Source organism: Nanorana parkeri, unplaced genomic scaffold (assembly GCF_000935625.1).
Source record: "Nanorana parkeri isolate BGI_ZX_2015 unplaced genomic scaffold, ASM93562v1 scaffold504, whole genome shotgun sequence".
Lineage (NCBI taxonomy): Eukaryota > Metazoa > Chordata > Amphibia > Anura > Dicroglossidae > Nanorana > Nanorana parkeri.
In genome coordinates this window covers 435,007-455,567 of record NW_017306772.1, presented here as the reverse complement: position 1 = coordinate 455,567, position 20,561 = coordinate 435,007, and the positions used below count along the sequence as shown (strand labels likewise).

Below are 20,561 nucleotides of genomic sequence, written 5' to 3'. Positions count from 1 at the left end.
TCATGTCTTTTCTAACATTCTATGGTGTCTTTTCTAACATTCTATGGTGTCTTTTCGGAGTCCAGGCTAATTTATTTAGCTGAAACTGGGATACACTTGAGAGTATCATTTTAGGTTTTTGATGCAACAGGAAAAGCAGTCACAGTCTGATTAAATTTCAGACCCCGTTCACACTGAGCGCTTTAGCACGCGATTTGCGCTCCAAAATCGTGCATATTTCCACGCAATGTCGCTCAATGTAGCTTGTCCAATGTATTTCAATTAAGCTGTTCACAGCTCAATGTCGCCTGTAGCTCGCCGCTCAAGCTTGTAGCTCGAACATGACCTATTTTTCGGCGGATATCGCGCGATTTGGCCCCATAGACTCAATGGTGAGCTGAAGCAGAGACACTGGCACTCCAAACTTGCAAAATACGTCTATTTATTGACGTGCATCGTGGTATAAAACAACAAACTTTTCGGGGTCACAAAGGATCCCCTTCATCCGGTAAAACATACAGTGCTCAATGGTGTCGCACATTATCACGCTATAGAAGGGTCACTTTTGCACAGCAATATGGAAGGAAAGAATGATGTCACATCAAGACCGCTGTTTGGTTACAGCCCAATGTAGCAGTGACAAAGTTCCTCCCAAAAGTCGCGCTACGTAGCGCGACAAAATGTGCACTGTCGCTTAATATCGCGCAATGTAGCTCAATGCTGCTCAGCACGAAATCGCGGGGGGAAACACGCAATTCTCCATGTCGCTCAGTGTCAATGGGGTCTAAAGGTTTCCTTTTTATCTGGAAAATAAGATACTCCTTTTACCAAGGGAGTTATTCTCCATGGCAGTGTCTAACTGAACCTTTTTTTTGGTGTTTGGAAGCAGTTGGTGAGTTGAGACCTTTAGTACTCTGCATCTATTCAAAAAACCAAGAAAGGGCGCAGAGAACACTGGCTAGTTAACAAAGTAGTGATGAAAAACTGAAGGTGGTGGCACTTACGTGTGATTGCCAGGATCTGGAGATGGGCGGCCGGTGTGGAGGATCGGGGCACTCGTGGTGTGGTGTCCGACTGTGATCGATGTATTGATCCAAGAGGTATATCCACGGGAGAGTGTAGATGAGAAGAGGGGACTTCGTCTGAAGTGCCGTGAGGGGTCTGTGCGGTGTGGGAGAGAAGCAGGGGGATCGCTGTGGTATCGGCAATAGGCAGCGGGCAATGGACGGGGCTGTAACAGCCGCAGCTGTGTGTGTCTCAGCGAGCGGTAACTGTCAGATCTGCTGGGGACCATGTGCAGAAGCAGCTGGCAGATGCCGCAAGTCGAATCCAATCCCGCTAAACATGGGAAACGGATTAATGACTTACACGTGTTCGCCATAGAACACATACCCACCCGTTTTCCTCCATTTTGCCGCTAAACATGGGAAACGGATTAATGACTTACACGTGTTCGCCATAGAACACATACCCACCCGTTTTCCTCCAGTTGAGAGATTCCAAAGGTGCAACATTTTTTAACATGTGCATGCGTGCGCATACATGTGTGTATGCATGTGTATGTGTGTGGATGCATATATGTATACACACACATATGCATATCTGTGTGCGGCTGTGTGTATGTGTGTGTACATGTGTATCTTTAGGATGTGTATGTGTGCACACGGGTGTACATTTTTAGTCTTTTTATTCTTTTTATGCCTTTTATTCCTTTTATCCCCATTTTTGTAACTTCTTTTTTACTATATATTTTAGAGTTCCCAATAAAGATAATTTTAATATAGGCATTTCCCACATGTTAGCCCTCCAACCAAGGTCCTGTTTTCACCAAAATACCATTCTACTCAACCATCTAACAGTCTTTTATCCTAACACGACCTCCAGCACTTTTATTACCCAATGGCTTCCCTCGTCCCCATCTAACACCACCAACTCCTTCCCACCGCCCCTTTCCTTACATATCTGTTTCTTATGGCTTTTATGCATATTAAGCTACCAAATATATGCCCGTTCCCAACCACCCCGCTCTCAATTTTAAACCGCGGGATCACCGCTCACCACCGCTAGCTCCGCCCATCTGTCACTTTTTAAACCCGGCCTATTCCCGCCATCATCTCACTGTTTTACCCGAGCTTGAAAAAGAGGCAAGACCTCGAAACGCGTCGCTCTCGTCCGCTCTTTGATCCCCTTCCACTCCACCATCAACTCGAGCCTCGGTGTCTGACTGTCCCCAGCAGACCCGACAGACGGCTCGTTGACACACGCGGCCACGGCTGACACAGCCCGATCCAACACCCGGTTCCTGTCTGAATGATCCCTCTCCAACACGTCATTGGATTCGACTTGCGGCATCTGCCAGCTGCTTCTGCACATGGTCCCCAGCAGATCTGACAGTTACCGCTCGCTGAGACACACACAGCTGCGGCTGTTACAGCCCCGTCCATTGCCCGCTGCCTATTGCCGATACCACAGCGATCCCCCTGCCTCTCTCCCACACCGCACAGACCCCTCACGGCACTTCAGACGAAGTCCCCTCTTCTCATCTACACTCTCCCGTGGATATACCTCTTGGATTAATACATCGATCACAGTCGGACACCACACCACGAGTGCCCCGATCCTCCATACCGGCCGTCCATCTCCAGATCCTGGCATTCACACGTAAGTGCCACCACCTTCAGTTTTTCATCACTACTTTGTTAACTAGCCAGTGTTCTCTGCGCCCTTTCTTGGTTTTTTGAATATTTACAATCCACAGGTTCTCCTCCTGTTTTCCAGGGCTGCACACACGCCTCTAAGCTAATTTGTTGCCCATCCGAGAGCGCTGTTTATATGTTTTTTCAGTACTCTGCATCTTCAGCCTTGGAAACCCAGACACCTAGGTTTTGCTGCATCTGCAATTTCAACTGATACAGTCACTCTGCTTATGGGTCAGGGGTGACTGCATCTGACTTTCTTCATACACTGCATCCAAATTAAGGTGACATGACTGTGATGTAAATGTGCCTTGTTCTCCGTTCAGAGATCAACGCCTAGCACATACAAGAAACAAATTCCAGGTCTTTGCTCTAGGATGACAACTAGGAGAGATGACTTCTCCATCCTACATTCATGAGAATAAAGAAAGTGGTACCACCTTGCCATTAGCCTTAGGACTTTGTTCCTGGTTTAACAAAATCCTAATATATTGCAGCTTCCCAGTCCTTAGATGTGGTAGCTGCATTCTTTTTTTAAGGCTTTTTTCCTTTATTTTCTAGTGATGCGGCCAGTAACCTAACCTGTTTTAGGGTCACAATACTCACTCAACATACTGCCTTGATAGCACCATACTGTATCTTTGGATTATGTTTGAGTGTTTTAGGACTACAGAAAGCATGCCCCCTCTGCTTTTTCTCCAGAAGATAGGAGAAGGTGTTCTTTAGTCCTCGGAGATAACTGGGAACAGTGTGATAGCAGCAAGTCCAGGAAGATTTCCTGCATGAACAACTGGTATTTTTTTTACACTTATTAAATAGATATAACAAATTGCTTTTATATGTAACAGACCAAAAGGAAACAAATAAGAGAAATTCATTGTTGGGGTTTACATACCCTTCCGAATGAAATGAAAGCAAAGGCATTTGTCATCCGAGTGCCATGTACCTAAAATGCTAAGCACTCCACTCGTACCAGTAGCACAGGCTTTTGAAATACTTTTGGTTAATGGTATGAATTCTTACAACCCAGCTAAACAGTCTTGTTAACATGTGTAAAGTTCAGAGGGAGTGTGATATTTTTTTTTCCATTACACATGCATTCTATAAAGTGAACCTGTCAGCTATTTTAACCTTTCAAAACTCCTTCCTAAGATCAGACACCACATTATTTCTCCTATTACTGTTATTAGCCAAAAAGTCAATTGTTTGCTCCTCTCTGATTTAGGTTCACTTTGTTACTAGGGCTTGAATTTCCTAAACGTCACGGCTAGTCCCCGCTAACTGCCCCTGGTGCTTCCATTGCTGGTCTCATTCTAAGAATACTAGTTACCCGGCTCTGGTCTTTATGTTGAATAGTTTCTCTGTCCCTGACCCAGACCAAGATATGTACATTTTGAAAATTTGGGAAGTCAGAACTTCTGTTCTGTGTGCTGCTTCCAGGTCAGTGACTCTCTCAGTAGTGAGAGAGACATTTGGCGGGGCTTACCCCGAAGTAAGGGAAGTAAAACTAAATTGGAAAGGCACACAGATGTTTTTTTTTTTTTAAAGTGGAACTTGGGTAAAAATCTTCTTAGCCCTTGCAGTAGGGCTACCCCTGCACTGCAAGGGTTAAGTGCTTGTTTTTGTCTAGGTTCAAAAATAACAGTCATACTTGCCCTTGGAGGCTGCATGCTTTTAGATCGGTCCCTTCCACCTCGCTCCCCCTTCGCTGCAGTGGTCTAAGGTCCCGTGAGTCAGCACACCCAATACACTGTGTCTAGGATGTGAGGACGCTGAGGGACATGCCATTACTGCAGTGGAGGAGGAGACAGGCTGAAGCGATTGGTCTTAAACGATGGCCAGCTTTGAGGATTGGGCAAGTGTAACTTTTTTGTTATTTTTTTAACCTAGATATAAATGAGCACTTAACCCTTGCAGTGCAGGGGTAGCCCCACTGTAAGGGTCAAGAAAATATTTGACACGAAGTACTGCTTTAATAAAGGTAACAGCAGGCACCATGTGATAGCTGCACTTTTAAAAGTTTGAAATGACTGGTTTAAAGACCAACTCCAGGGAAATGAACTCTTGCAGGGCGCGAGGGACATTCCATTATCAGAGTGGAAGGGAGAGACTCTGCGGGGAGTGGTCGAGCATCGAGCTGCAACAACTAATCAATGAAATCGATTATAATCGATGATGAGAAACATTGGCAACAATTCTCATTATCGTTTAGTTGATATTCGATTAGTTGATGCTGCTCTCATCCCCGCTGGTGCTGGCTGCAGCGGTCTGTGTCCCTTTTTAATACCTGCTGCTCTCCCCTCCTGTATCGGCAGAGGCAGTGGGGACACAGACCACTGTAGCCAGCATCAGCAGGGAGGAGAGACTGCTGTGACTGCCTTCCCCCCCCCCCCGCTGCCCCCCGTACTTCCGCTGCTACCCAGGTGCTTTTCTGCCTGGAGTTGTTCTTTAAGGTTTCTTTCTTTCTTTGTTGATTTGAATTCAGTGAAGTTTGCTTGTATTCTAGCCACTAGTTGTTTGGCTGTACAATAATGCTTGAAGCCACAAAAAGGATGGGGACTTGACATTTCTTCTTTTATGCTTTTCTGACAGCCTGGCACGGCGTTGTACCATTCTATGTATGCAGCCCTTTTCTTGCCTAACAAATGCTTCTCCTTTTAGCCATGACATATTTTTATATTTACGATTCCATCCAATTATTATGTTACGGTATTGGTCAATCTCTAATGGTCATAAAGCATTATATCTAACTTTTGTTTTCTCTGTATTTAGGAAACAGAGTTTATTGTGTTTTTATAAAGTTTATATGTTGTTTAAGTCTCGGATAATGCCTCCCCCTGTTATCTGGTTTTGTGCTGAAGCATTGTTCTCGCTTGTTATTTCCTTTAACAAACTGAAGATACCTAGTTACAAAGAGGGGGGTTATGCTGTACTGTAAGCGGTGATAGTCCTAGGGTAGAAACTCCGAAGAGATCTGGATTTTAGAATTTGTATTATTATCATTATACAGGATTTATATAGCGACAACAATTTGCACAGCGCTTTACAATATAAGGAAGACATTACAATCACAATACAATTCAAGACAAGATGGTAAGGAGGGCCCTGCCCCTGAGGCCTTACAGTCTATTAGTAAATATTATGTTAATGCACTATGCTTTCTTTTGCATTTATCACATTATCAATATTTTTTGCCTTGTCTTAGGACCTCAGTTTACCCAATGGTACCCCAGCAGATACTTCAAGTCCAGCATCATCATCCTCGCTTCTAAACAGGCTACAGCTAGATGATGACATGGATGGAGAGACAAGGGACCTCTTTGTTACTGTTGATGACCCAAAGAAGCATGTGTGCACTATGGAAACCTATATCACCTATCGTATTATGACCAAGGTAATCAACTGAACGAATATCATTAAAAGGTAACTCGTAGCGTAATTGGATTGTCACTGAAAGTTGTTGTTGAATCGTCAAATAGAATCCATTAGCACTACATTTTTTTAATGGAGCTGGGGAAGTTTGGAGTCCTGAGCTGCCTTCCAAGCAGTTAAGTGAGCATTTTATGAAGAAAGGCACGGTATCCATTTAATGAGATGTTAATCTCTTCCCCCATTCTTGCTGATATGAATGATACTGGCTGAGTCGTAGTGCTACAGACACGCGTGTGGATCTGTCTCGGGCTAAGCTTCATTCTCTGTGGTCTGCACAAGGAAGATACATTAATAGAAGTGGCAGTGCAGGTAGGCGGACAAGAATGTGAGCAAGCCACATAGTGATGAGGAGGCTTCTCAAGTCTTCAAGAATTCTCAAGTACTTCTTAAAAAGCAACCCAGGGCTGAGAATGATTGGCTGCACACAGGAAAACAGATACATATCTGCATTTAAGAATGGATATTAGTAATACTTCTTGAAATGAGTTGAGTTTTCAGCTGAGTTTTCCCTAATTTTCAGACAACAAGAGCGGAGTTTGACTTTCCTGACTATTCTATACGTCGAAGGTACCAGGACTTTGATTGGTTGAGGAATAAACTTGAAGAAACCCAGCCTACTCACTTCATTCCCGTAGGTAGTATGTTGCTGCTGTTTGGACGGGCTAAAAAGAATGACCTGAGAAGTTTGAATTTTGATTTGCTGATGATTATGCATGTTTAAATGTAATGAGACTGTTTCTTTTGGTTTACTACTTTTAAGGAGCCTAGTTACAATTATGACAATAGTTTTTAACAGAACAGTATCTTATGGTGCTGGAATCTCTGCATTGCATGCTTTTAGCTTTGGACTGCTTACACAGAGGCCTCCAATGCAGGGGGTAAGGCTAGGGCTTAGTTTGTGTTAAATTGGTCTTAAAGTGATATTAAAGCAATTTTTTTTTAAATTTTTCCTTTAAGGAGACCCTCCTTTGCTGGAGGCTTTTTTTAATTAAAAGTACTTATTTCCTCGTTTTTATAATGTGTCCCCGCCATGCTCTTTCCCCCCCCCACCCCTGCACGGGTGCCACCATCGTTCTAATGGAGGCACTCGTCCTCGCAGCGGCTGTGTGCGTCCATAGACACAGGCCATGCCCCTTCTTTCTTTGATTGATGGCTCCTCTGCCATCAGTATCCTCCCCCGCAACCCAGAAGTTCGGGGTACGGAGTATCGATTCGGGACCGGCGGTGGGGACGAGTGCTGCTGAGAGGTAAGTGTGGGGGGGACTGGGGTAAAAAAAAAAAAGGTCCTGGGCTGTTTTTACCCTAATGCAGAGAATGCATTAAGGTAAAAAATGCCCAGACCTTAATACTACTTTATGATGACAATAAGCTCAGGAGTTAAATCTTAAAAATGCATCCAAGTACCTTAACTATTAACAGCAATGTATCACTCGGCTGTAGATCCTCAAATCATCTGAATTCATGCTGCCACTGTCCTTTCTTCTGGAGGGTGGCTACTTTTTCTTCCCCGTGGTCCCTGTGTGTGTTGTAAAGTAGCTACCACTCCAAGCTCACTCCTATGATGGACTATAACTTCAATACAAATTAGTAAACTAAACATGAGATTGTAGTCCATCACGGGAGTTTGTTATTTGTGGGCCTAGAGTTGAGCTATAAAGCAACTGGATCAACATGAAACTAACATTTTCAGAGGGTGAAATTAAGTTTCCTATAAGGTTACTTGAAAACCGATGTCATGTCTTTTACTATATGTTTGCACAGTTAATATTACAAGCTGTATGTGTATTGCTACACACATTTGTGGGTTTTTTTTGTCTTCATTTCAGCCTCTTCCAGAGAAATTTGTAGTGAAAGGTGTGGTTGACCGTTTTTCTGAAGAGTTTGTAGAGACCAGAAGAAGAGCCTTGGACAAGTTTCTTAAGAGGATTGCAGACCATCCAGTTCTCTCCTTTAATGAGCACTTTCATGTCTTTCTCACATCTAAGGTGGGCATTCAATAGAGGACTTGTAGGTCCATTCAAACGTAGATTTCCCTCACCTGGGCTTCTACTTCTACTGGTTTTTTTTGTGTTTTTGTTTTTTTTGGCTGCTTAAAGATCTGAATTCCAGCAAAAACTTTATTTTTATTTGGGATAGAATTGGGCTGTCTGTTCCGGGAGATTCCCCCTTACTTCCTGTCCAAGTGGCACCCTGTGTATCCAGATTTCATGGGGACAGTAGATGAGAGAAACTCTCCCTAGCAGGTTATTACCGTTTCTTTTGTATCCAAAGTACAAAAAAAGCACTGGAAGTTGGTATTCCCTGCCAGAACTAGTAATCTGGCAAAACAGATGTTTTGCTCCATGACAGATCCACCTTTAAAATACATAATAATAATGATGGTGTAGTAATATATATTACTACACCATCAGCTTATTTCTTATGGTCTTATTAAATTGCAACTGATTGCCATCCTAGTTTATTGTCATGTTATACTTGCCAATGAGCCTTTCTAAACTTAAAAGATCTTACCCAGACTGACTTATCATTGCTACCTGGTCAGCGGTATCTTAATTTTTTGGCTGCCTGGTAAAAAGTTTGAAAAAAGGTGAAAAAAATGGTCTGTGCTGCCTACCCACTTACATGCAGTAATGAATTATTAGAGGGGTGTTTAACTACAGTTACAGTCTATTGTCACAAAAACAAGCGCACTTTTGGACTATTTAAGTAGGATACAGTTTTATAACTTGACAGGTTCACTTTAAGGAGTTTCCCTATAACCGGCGCCAAATCCATAATCCTTTGTTTATAGCATATATACAACCTGAATATAAAACTATTTATTCTGCACTGTTTAGAATCAACATACCATAAGCTTAAATAGGAGATGGCTCCATTTTCAGGTTGTATCCTTTCAATTAATCAGCAGGTCTAGATCAGAAGTTGTCTACACACAAATAAATTGTTTGCATGTTTCTGCCCAGTCTTTCAGATGAATGTCCCCTTGTTAGTTTTATCTGTAAAAATAAGTCAAGGCAACTGGACTTGCTGTATTTTTCTTGCAGACGTTTTACTGGGCATCCAACAAAAATTCTCTGGGAATAAATATGGTGAATGTTGCTCCATACACATAATCTGTTAGTCGCAAGCAGGGAGCAGTCCTCCTCCCTGTCTAGGATGCATACTTGACTGTCTTCAAAGGAGTGACCTTTCTCCTTTTTAGATGTAGGTACACTGCCGAATCCTGACCAGAGGGTTTGGCTCTTCTATGCTGTGCCATACGCTGTTGTAGCTGCTGTTTTGTTTCACCGACATACAATTCTGAGCACTCCTCACTGCACTGGACTGCATACGCAATGTTGTTCATCTTGTGTTTTGGTGTTGGGTTTTTTGGATGAACCAATTGTTGCCTCGGTGTATTGCTGGGTTTAACGCAGACAGGGATGTGATGTTTTTTAAAAACCCTTTGGAGTTTCTTAGACACCCCAGCTACATATGGGATGACCAAATTCTTCTGCTTGTCAAGCTTTTCACTCTCACTGGTACTCTTGGCATTATTTCCTCTTCTTTCTGTTTTGACAAAAGCAAAAGTTTTAAGGGCCCCCTGAGGTGTTTAAATGCCTTTTGTCTTGGCCTCTGTTCTGGTGGGAATTTTCTCTGCCCGGTGGTGTAGAGTCCTGATGACTCCCAGTTTGTGCTCTAGAGGGTGGTGGGAGTCAAATAGCAGGTACTGGTCAGTGTGTGTTGGTTTTCAGTAGACCTCCTTCCCTCTTCTACTGTTACTAAACAAGAAAGCCAGTTTGTTTGAAAAACACAGCAAGTCCAGTTGCCTTGAGTTATTTTTTACAGGTATACCATGACCTGGATAAATGAGACACAGACCTACTTTGTTAGTTTTGTTATTATTGGAATATTGCCATCTAACTTCAACAAAAAAAGTCCCAAAGTTGCTTGTTTATCAGAAATGCTTGAACAAGTCTGTGACTAATATTTTAATTTTGACATGATTCTGGTGAACTAATCTGGTTGTGTTTACATGTAGGATCTAAACAGTCACAAAAAACAGGGGGCCACCCTGCTTTCCAAGATGGGAGAGTCTGTTCGATATGTCACAAGTGGATACAAGCTCCGAAATCGCCCTGTGGAGTTTTCAGCCATAGTAGAGTATTTGGACACATTTGCACTAAAACTTGGAACTATTGACAGGATAGCACAACGCATTATTAAAGAGGAAGTAGGTATGTTCTGTCAAATCCGTAGGGATTGCATTACTCTTCTTTTTTTATATGCTGACCCTGCACTACCATTTAGATGTTTATGTTAATCATTAAATTAACACTAAACTCAGGCTTTAAAGCTTAAAAATGCATTCAAGTACCTTTATCTATTAACAAAAATGTATCTTCTCTGTGTATCACTCAGCTGTAGATCCTCAATGCATCTCTGAATTGGTGCTGACACTGTCCTTCCTTCTGGAGGGTGGCTACCTTTTGTTTTATATGGTCCCTGTGTGTGTGTGTGTGTCGTAAAGTAGTCACCGGTCCAAGCTCAGTCCTATGATGGACTACAATCTCCATATCAATTGGTAAACTAAACATGAGATTGTAGTCTATCACAGGAGCGAGCTTGGAGCGTTGACTACTTTACAACACACACAGGGTCCATGGGGAACAAAAGTACCCACCCTCCAGAAGGAAGGACAGTGTCAGCACCAATTCAGAGATGATTTGAGGATGTACAGCCGAGTGATGCGCAAATAAGCTACATTTTTGTTATAAGTTAAGGTACTTGAATGTATTTTTAAGAATTAACTCCTAAGATTAGTGTCATTTTAAACTAGCGTCATTTTAAACTAGCATCAGACTTTTTATTTTTCCATGCTAAATGCATACATGCGTAATAATGTGTATATGTAACACATGCATTTACAGTATGCCTCCTGAACACAGTGTACATCTTCCATTCTTCTTAGTTGGATGGTGCCTTCTTTGATCAGGCATAATCCTGTAAAATCCATTTTGTTGATGGCACAATCATGTAAATCATTGGCTGTGTGTATATAGTTGGATTCATACAGCTTAGCCCTGCTGCTGCCACCTCTGACACAGTAATGTGAAAGTTAAAATATTCAGTCTTATATTAGAATAGTGATGAGCCTGGGCTTAGTGTAAATCTAGTGCACCCAAGCCCACTCAAAACTGTGACCATTGCTCCTCCTCCTCCTCCTGGCCTAATTAGTTGCCGCAGCTCTGATAGGGGCATCCCCATCCCCTTTGTGATTATATAGCTAAGGAGCAGGGAATGCACCTGCCACAATTCATTGGGCTGGGAGTGTAGTGTGTTGGTCACAGTTTTGAAGCTCATCACTAGTTTTAAATGAACAATGGGGGAGGCAAGACTGAGGAGAAGCTTCCTCCTGCCTGCAACTTGTATCAGTTTCCCAGCATGCTTTCCCAGATGAACTTGTGAGACTATACCAAGGTACACTCACTTGACTAGAGCTCAGGGACAACTTTGCAATAGTTAAAAACATATATTTTCGAATTATATTACCTTTTTGTTTACAGATGCATTTCATATTAATTTCCTACTAAAGTTAGGGACGCAACATATTTTCAAATGTTAATAAACAATTACATTTTATTTTGCAAACCTAGAAACATAGGAACAAAGGAAATTTTTGCTGTGGCACATGCAAACAATGTATGTTTTAGTAAGTCAGTATTTAGTACCAGCCTCTGACACAGATCACAAGCTGTAAACACATTTTGTGTTCAGATAAGATCTTCTATGCAGATTACTTCTAATTCTGAGATATTCTTGGGTTGTCTTTCATGCACATCATGTTCAGGATCTACCCACAGATTTTCAATGATATTTAAGTCGGGGGACTGTGAGGGCCAATCCAAAAACCTTCTGCTTGCTGTTCTTTAAAGTGTATCTAAACCTAAAAACAAAAATGTAATATATTGCAGCTTTCCAGTCCTTAAATGTAGTGGCTGCATACATTTTTCATTTCTCAGATAAACAACTATGGCTGCTTTGATGGATACAGTGGAAAAATTAGTGTGGACATAAAGGAACAGGAAGTATGTTATTTGCAGGATAAAAAGGCAAAAAAGTCTGAAAAAAGAAAACTAATAAAGCCACCACTTTGAAGCATCGGTAAGCTGCAATATGTTACATTTTGTTTTTCGGTTTAGATAAACTTTTACTTGGATCATAGTGGAGGTATGTTTAGGATCACTGTCTTGGCTGACAGTTTTTTACATCCAGAATTTTTTGATTTATTTCCAGTACGTTAGAAATGTACTCTAGAAAACACCCATTGGGGGTGTGAATAATGAGTGTTGTTTTGAACACAAACATACTTTTTGAAATTATTGCCAAAAAGTTCAGTCTTGGTCTCATCAGACCAGAACACATTTTCCCACATGCTTTCGTCAGACTTTGTGTAGGTTTTTGCTAAATGTAGCTGGGCATGGATGTTTTTCTTAGTAAGGCATATGAAGAATACGGGAGATTGTTGTCGCATGTAATACACAACCAGTACTTGCCAGAAATTCCTGCAGCTCCTTTAACCACTTCAGGCGGGCTCACGTAAATACATGTCACCCGATTAAAGTGGTTATACCAAGAACACGGCTGCTGCAGCCGTGTTCTTGGTACCGTTTTAAACAGCAGGCTAATGCTATTTCTATATAAGTGATCCGGTGTCTGTACAGGTGGCGGATTGCTTGTACGGTAATGCTGTGTGTGTCCTCCGCCGTTGCCGGCTTCCCTGGGCTCCGCTGTCCCCCGTGTGGGCCTGGGACCGGCACGGGAGCCACTGATCTCGCCTCCGATCACTGGACCGGGAAGTAGAGTAGGGCTGTCAGTATGTTAGCTGCAGTGCGTTTTTTACGCGTTTTGCGTTTCCTGACAGTACAAAATATGACATGCAGTATTTTTCTGTCGTAACCTGAACGTGAGAACTGGAGCCCATAAAACACATAGGAATACATTGGGATGCATTTTTAGTGCAGGAGCGTAAGGATCAGCTCAGCACAGAAAACGGACGTCGTGTGAACAGGCCCTCAGAGAAAAAAGAGTAAAGGTGGCCATACACTCTACAACCATCGCAAGACTTTAGTCTTGCGATGGTTGTAAAGGGATTAAAAAAACGTACGATCTGCCTATCTTGGACAGGCAGATCGCACTCTCGATCATCGCAGGGGGCGGGCTTCCGATGACCGCAATGCTGAACGGGCAGTGTGCGCGTGCGCACACCGGCCCGTTCAGCATTTGTCTTCCGAGCACCGTTCTAACCAGCCGAGAATCGTACGATTCCCGGCTGGTTTTCGAACATGCTGGTTCGACAGAAGACGTGCGACCGTACAGTAGAAACGGTCGCACGTCTCTGTTCACACTGCTCGATTATCGTACGAAAACCCGATCGCATACGATTATCGTACGATATGGGCACCTTAAATGTCAGAAAAATTCTACTAAAACAGCTGAACTTCATATGGGCTTAATCAGAGTCACATTAATTGATTGCATGTTTGTACTGACTACTATTTTACATCAGTTTGACTGTGATTAGTTCATTCTGAACACAGCTACACCACTAATTTTAAGAGAATGTGTACACTTATGCAGCCATATTATTTTTTTCACTTTGCTAAACAATTAAAATGGTTTTTTTTAATTTAATTGCACAGATTATAGGTCACATTTAGGGCTCGTTTCCACCAGCCCATATGCTCATCGCACTGTCCTGTGCCCAGAATGCAAGGGATCGCATACACAAAGTCTCCTTGTGTTCTGGGGTGGGAGGGGTATGGCAGTGTCATTCATGTCAATAGCACTACAGACACCCGTCCTGCCCGCAGTGCGATTGGATGCACAGGACCGCAGGGTAATACAGTGCCCAGCATTCCAGTGCAGTACGATCGCAAAAAATCGTGCACTGTGAACATACAGGTATGGAGGTAATGTTTATTTAAGTCATGTAGATATGTGAGAGATTAAAATACCTGACAATCTGTGACTAATCTGGTATATACAGTATTTCTTAGCAAAATATGTTTTTACATTGTTATTATGTTAATGCCCAGGTGAATTCTCTCAGCATGACTTGTGTGTATTGGCAAACAGTAGATAACTACTGTAGTAACCTGTTGTTTCAGGGGAAGACCGGATAGCTCTGCCTTGTACCAGGATGACCCCTGGAACTCGGGGAAATTCCCAAATGATGTTTGCACTGACGTTGCTGGGATTCCACATTATAATTTCATTGTGTTGACGTCACCGGACTCCTCCCTCCTTCCCTTCGTTACCCATCACGGACAACTACATCACCCGACTCCTCCCCCCTTCCCTTCGTTAGCCGACAGAGCCACTCGGGGAAGGGGGGAGGAGACGGGTGACGTCGATGTCCGTGACGTCACCGGATCTCCGACGGAAGACCCGGAAGCCGGCGGAGAGGTGAGTAACTTTGATCGATCAAAATAATTTTGATCGATCAAAGAAATTAACGATATTTATTGACGGCACACCAGAAAATATCTCACGGCACACTAGTGTGCCGCGGCACAGTGGTTGAAAAACACTGCACTAGATCATTCTTATAGGCTACTCCTGTAGCAAGGTGAAAAGCCCAAGAGCTCATGGATTCTGGTTGTAGCCGAACCCTGCCAAAACGGCCTACAATCGCCTAAACCAAGCACAGATCGATTACATTCCTGGGGCTGAGAAGAGCTACTTTTTTTTAGAATTTTATAAACATGCATTCGTTTATGTGAATCTCTTAAAGGAGAACTAATGAGGCGAGTGGAAATCACTCATAGTTCTAGCCGACCTGTGACAAGGAAACTGTCACAGTTCAGCTCAATAGATCAGGAAGTGAGCTAACACATCCCGTCGCTCGCTCACGTCTCGATCTATCCCTGCAGAGAGCTTTGACTGTCACTCACGGCTCCCTGCAGGGATTCCCCCCTCCCTGATCCTCCAGCGCTGACTGGCGGAACGGAAGGGGGAGGGGGCGGGTACAACTGGCTCTGACTCTAGATAGGCAGAGGCAGCTGTCACTCACGCAACTGGGTGGATCCAGACAGAATTGTCGGGATCCCTTCCGGCTGCTGCGTCTCAGTACAGCTCGCGGTATACTGAGCTTAGGGTGATGGGAGGACGCTAGTTTGTGTCCTCCCGTTACCCTTAGGAGAACTATGGGGAAAAGCCCTGACCCCATAGTTCTCCTTTAAGTATCTGTATAGTAGAAAAATGCAGCACGGAATTTCTAAAAATAATAAAATGGGCAGGTACAAAAGTAGAAATACTAAATGCATAATAAAAAAGCATTAAATACCATATCTTTGAAAGCCGAAAGTATTTGATTAGTTTCAAGATATCTTATACAGACACAGTCTAGGGTCATGTGCAAATGCTTTCCTGAATGTAAGTAACTTAACATGCCAGTTTGACAAGACTGTTGACCCCTTCATGACTGAGCTAGTTTTCAGGTTCTGTTCATAAATGACTGACACATTTTTTACATTTTTGCTGTGTGATTCTTCCACAGCAGTAATATACTTTCTTACTAAATGTACCCACACATATTATATATTGTTTTTTAGAGGACAGATAGGGCTATATAATTATATCACATATGTGTACCTAACCCCTCACTTAGTTTGAATAAAATAAAAAAAATGAGGAAAAAAACTAGAAGAAAACACTTTTTTCACAAGTTTTGATTATTTTTTTTTTTTTTTAGAATTTTTTTATATTAATTATAGTATAAAAAATATATTTATATATAATTTATATTTTCCTAATTTTGTTTTACACTTTATTTTAATTTTTTTACACTTTGTAAAAAAAATAAAAATAAAATAAAAAAACTTTTTTTTTTCTTGTCAGTTTATATCAAGCAATCACTATGACAGCTTGATAAATTAACTTTTTTATTTTATTTTTGGCTATTAGGCTGATCCAAACTTAGGAACAGCTAATAATAACCTTAGAGACTGATCCTGACTTTAGTCAGATTCAGATCTCACTAAAAGCTCTTTGATCGTGCCTAGACGATCAGAAATGATACATTTCACTCAAAAGAGATACATTGTATCCTTTCAGTGAAATGTATCTAAACATCGGGCTCTCGAGCTGTCAAAACAAATAGCAGAGAGGTGAGGTGAGTCACTGCTGCCTCTCTGCTATTTTGAGCTGTCAAATACGGGATCGCAAATTGCGGTCCTCTATTTGCATGTAACGGCTTCATTCTTTCATTAATGAAAGGAAGAAGCTTTTACAAAAAGCTTAATTATTTCATTAATTAATGCCTCAATACTGAGACATTAATGAATGACTGTTAAATGCTGAGAATCAGCAAATACCGGCATTACAAAGCCTGATATAACTTGTCACGTACAGTGTACGTGGCCAGTCATATAGGCACAAAGTGACAAGACGTACACTGTACGTCTCCCGTCACGAAGGGGTTAAAGTCCAGTATATGTGTCTGCTAAATATTGCTTCAAAATGCCTAATTTATTTATTTGCCTTTTTTATAATGCTTCAAATATGTGAAGTTTTTTCTTGGCTGAAAAAGATTTTGTCTATTAGAATATTTAGTGGAGCTTCGGGAGTATGGTCCAGTCTATTCTACCTGGAGTGCCCTTGAAGGAGAGCTAAGGGAGCCACTAGAGGGAGTGTCTGCCTGTGTTGGGAATTGCAGCACAGCACTAGAAGAGCTGACAGAAGACATGACCGAAGACTTCCTGCCAGTGCTCAGAGAGTATATCCTTTTTTATCAAAACTGGAGCAGACAGAATCTGGAGCAGCTGTCCATGGCAACCAGATAAGATTTGAAAATGAGACCGAGGAGCTGATTGGCTGCAGTGCAAATCTGCTCCAGATTTTGTCTGCTCCAGTTTTGATGAATTCCCCACACTATATTTACTTCTGAATCTGAAGCCTGTGTGCACAAGCATTTAAGCCGTACCATAGCTAGACACCACCCCCTACAAACAAAACCACCTTCTAGCTTAACTATGCATCTTGCGTGAGTGAACCAAAGGGACTGCTATGCACACTGACTTAGCCAGCATTTGTAAACTTTAATTATTGTTCATGACCCAAGCAGCTTACCTAAAGATATTTTGTATATGTAATATCTTCAATATAGAATGACCACATATTTCCAAGTTATGGGAATCTATTTAGCTTTAAAAAACACATTGCTATATTACATATCATTTCCAAGAATTAGTTCATTTAAATCTGCGGCATAAAAAGACAAAAATGATAGCAACAGGGTAGAATGCCTTGTGAAAGTGTTCAAACTCTGTTTTTCTTGTCTTATTGCATTACAAACTAAATTTAAAATGGATTTTTGAGGGGTTTGTACCATGTTATGTACACAACGTACCTACCACTGTGTAGTTGTAAAATAATTTTTATGACAAAAAAACAAACAAATCTTGAGTGTGCATAAGCATTGACCCCCCTTTGCTATGAAACCCCTTATTAAGATGTGGACTTCAGTTCTGAACGTCTGCAACACCAATAAGCAAGCAACCTATGGACATATGCCTCTTTTTAGGAGCAAAACAACCAGCACACTACACTGAACTTCTGCACAGTCAATTTAGAAAATCCACCACTGGATTCGGCCATCAGAGGAAATAGAGGAAACCCTGTGTAATCTAAAAGAGCTCACATAGCACTGAAGACCCTCTCCCCCACCCCTATGTGACCGCTTTGGGTCCCTGAGTGGCCAATCGCCAAGTAACACACAGGAGGTAGGAATGTTAATCACATACTTTCCATACCCTGAAGTGCCAGGCATACATCTTCACTTCCAGTGGCTGAACAAAGCAATGGAGGATCAAAGGGAAGGCAAGATGCACTGTTCGTGGGGCCACCATTAAAATTAACTTGTTTCTTGTACCTGCATGGGCACACTTCACTTTAACCATAAAACGACAGTTATGATGATAGTCCAAGGTCAGTTGTATCAATGATTTTCGGCTATGAATTAACACATCACACCAGGGCATCAGCTGTTCTTCACAGGAAATATATAGATATAAAGATATATTTGGAACATCCTCATTCTGCTTGGTGGATGAGCCATGTACTGTATGTATGAACACTTCCATTATGTGTTGCATTTTTACATAGAAGTTGCACTCTGGGTTCTAGCCATGCCACTTGGTGGACAATAATGGTGTAACAGCATTGAAATTACAATTACCAATATTTATATAGCGCCTACTAATTCCCGCAGCGCTGTACCATTGTTTAGACAAGTAAGAAACACTGGCAAGCATCATTGACCTACAGAAACAGTAGGTGAGGAGGAACCTTCCTAAACTAGCTTACAATCTAAGACGATGGGGACCAAAAACACAGACACAATGGTGGGGAATTAAGCAGTATCTGCTACACAGACACAATCTGTACAATTTCTGGCTTAATAATAAAAATAAGAAAACAAACATAATTTTTTCCTTGACAAAGTTTCTCAACCATTAAAGTATGTACCTGTTTAATGCATCTGGTGTTTACCAAGTGGTGTGGGTAACACAATCTCAAGTACAATCTCACATGGGTACATTTATTAACAATACCCTTAAATGCCTGTAAAGGTTTTTAATCAATTCAGTATGTTCTTGAATATTTAAAACTTGTATTCATTGTATATATGACTTAATATTCTCCAATATGCTCAATTTTGTTATGATGAATTTAGTTTAGAAAGCAGATGTATCTTCTGCACCTGCCAAAAATGCCCCCTTACTGCGAGTGGTGATCCTTCAGTGTGATTAATCTCACCAGTGTGTTAATGTATTATAATAATTACAAACTATTCGTACTTTACAAAGTTTTATGTGTATGTGGTACAGACATGCATCTACATACATATACATATCAAGAACTCACTGCTTCAATTCCGGGTGCAGGCTACAGTGTCTAGCCAACAGCCTCTAGAGGCGTTGGTGTGAGAGATATCGTGGTGATGCATTTGTTCTAACACGTTTGATTTTGGATTTTATCTTGAATGTTACCACAATAAAGTTGGATTTTTATGGACACCGGTTTCTGTGCGGCTGGCTGTACAAGAACAGACATACATCTGTCACTCATTACATAATGTATGCAGGCTCTTCTTCCTGTTTTGCAGTGCTACACAGTAATTCCGCTACTACTACTCACATTGCAAGTCAATGTATTGACTGGGTGATTGAAAACCATGCATCCCTTGTGTAGCTGACTCTGATTTTTGCAGTTGCTAAGCAGGGATCCTGGGTGACTGCACATCTTCCTCTAGGATTACTGTACAAATCACTGTTTATTCAGTAACAAAAATATGGAATGGCACAGATGTGAGTCACAACTAGAATTACTTTATATAGACTGCAATAATGATTTGTGGCTCCCTGAAAATACAGGGTAGTTTCCCTTTAAAATTATAGTATCCATTTGTATTCAAAGGGTCCAGATTTAGGGGTATAAAGATACAGACTATGTGTTATGAAGTAGCTGTGCCATGGGAGTAAGCCTAAAATATAAGTGTATATCGGTCATAATTAGCGCTGCCATGCCAACAATAAATGTGTAAAATATTGCAATTCTATGGCACCAGCGCAGTGCCATAGAATTTATATATAAAGATAGAGTTTCATAGTATTTCAGGTTGAATAAAGACACGGTCCATCAAGTTCAACCGTTGTGTGTGTGATTGTGTATGTGTGTACAGAGTTACACATGTTTTTCTTGTTTCTCTTATCAGGAAGCTACTGTTTTTATACTGTAACCTCTTTATGGTGTTACATTTGCAAGAGCACATCCTGCAAACTGATAACGGTTTTGCTGTATTTCTAGAATGTACTAAAGAAAAGGGATCAAGTGCAAGCAGAATATGAGGCCAAAATGGATGCTGCAGCCTTGAAAAGAGAAGAGAGGACTGGGGTGAGATTTTAGATCTGCTTACATTTCTAGTACAGGCTTCAATAAATAGCCAGCAATTATGAAGTGTGTCTATTGAAACAAGTACACTTACAGTTACAAGCCTAAAGAGGCATGCATTTCCTCGGTCCCACTGCTCCTTCTTTCCCTTGCTCAAAAAACCCTTCCACTATTTTAAAAGAATACAAAAATGATGACCGGCTTCTTGTTCCTCGTTTTGTGTAGTTGCCCACCGATGACATCTACACTAGAACTGTACAAGATCTGGTGTGGCTTGTTGCGTATACATTGCCATGGTGTTGACAATGTTAGCGCCATTATTCCAGCTGACACTTACATTGCAGAAGCCTTGGGAACATAAAATAAGATAAAAGAAGCCCCCCCATCCCCGCAAAATCTCCCTTGAAGGCCCTGGAGATGTAGCCTTCCCAAAGGCCACCTGTAGGGTGCTGGCTAAATTAGCTAAATTTTTTAAAGCTTACAAATTATTATTTTTTACATATGCATAAAATGTGCTTC

General features: G+C 41.6%; 1 protein-coding gene across 2 annotated transcripts in view; it reads left to right on the top strand.

Moving 5' to 3' along the window:
* SNX30 (sorting nexin family member 30) overlaps window positions 1–20,561 on the top strand; it is a 55,292-nt gene that overhangs the window by 30,791 nt on the left and 3,940 nt on the right. For both annotated transcript variants that reach the window (XM_018561159.1, XM_018561158.1), the window contains 6 exons: window positions 5,881–6,069; window positions 6,628–6,738; window positions 7,934–8,092; window positions 10,129–10,324; window positions 16,695–16,892; window positions 19,957–20,045. In XM_018561159.1, the coding sequence (XP_018416661.1) occupies window positions 5,881–6,069; window positions 6,628–6,738; window positions 7,934–8,092; window positions 10,129–10,324; window positions 16,695–16,892; window positions 19,957–20,045 (942 nt within the window). The remainder of the gene's footprint in view (window positions 1–5,880; window positions 6,070–6,627; window positions 6,739–7,933; window positions 8,093–10,128; window positions 10,325–16,694; window positions 16,893–19,956; window positions 20,046–20,561) is intronic.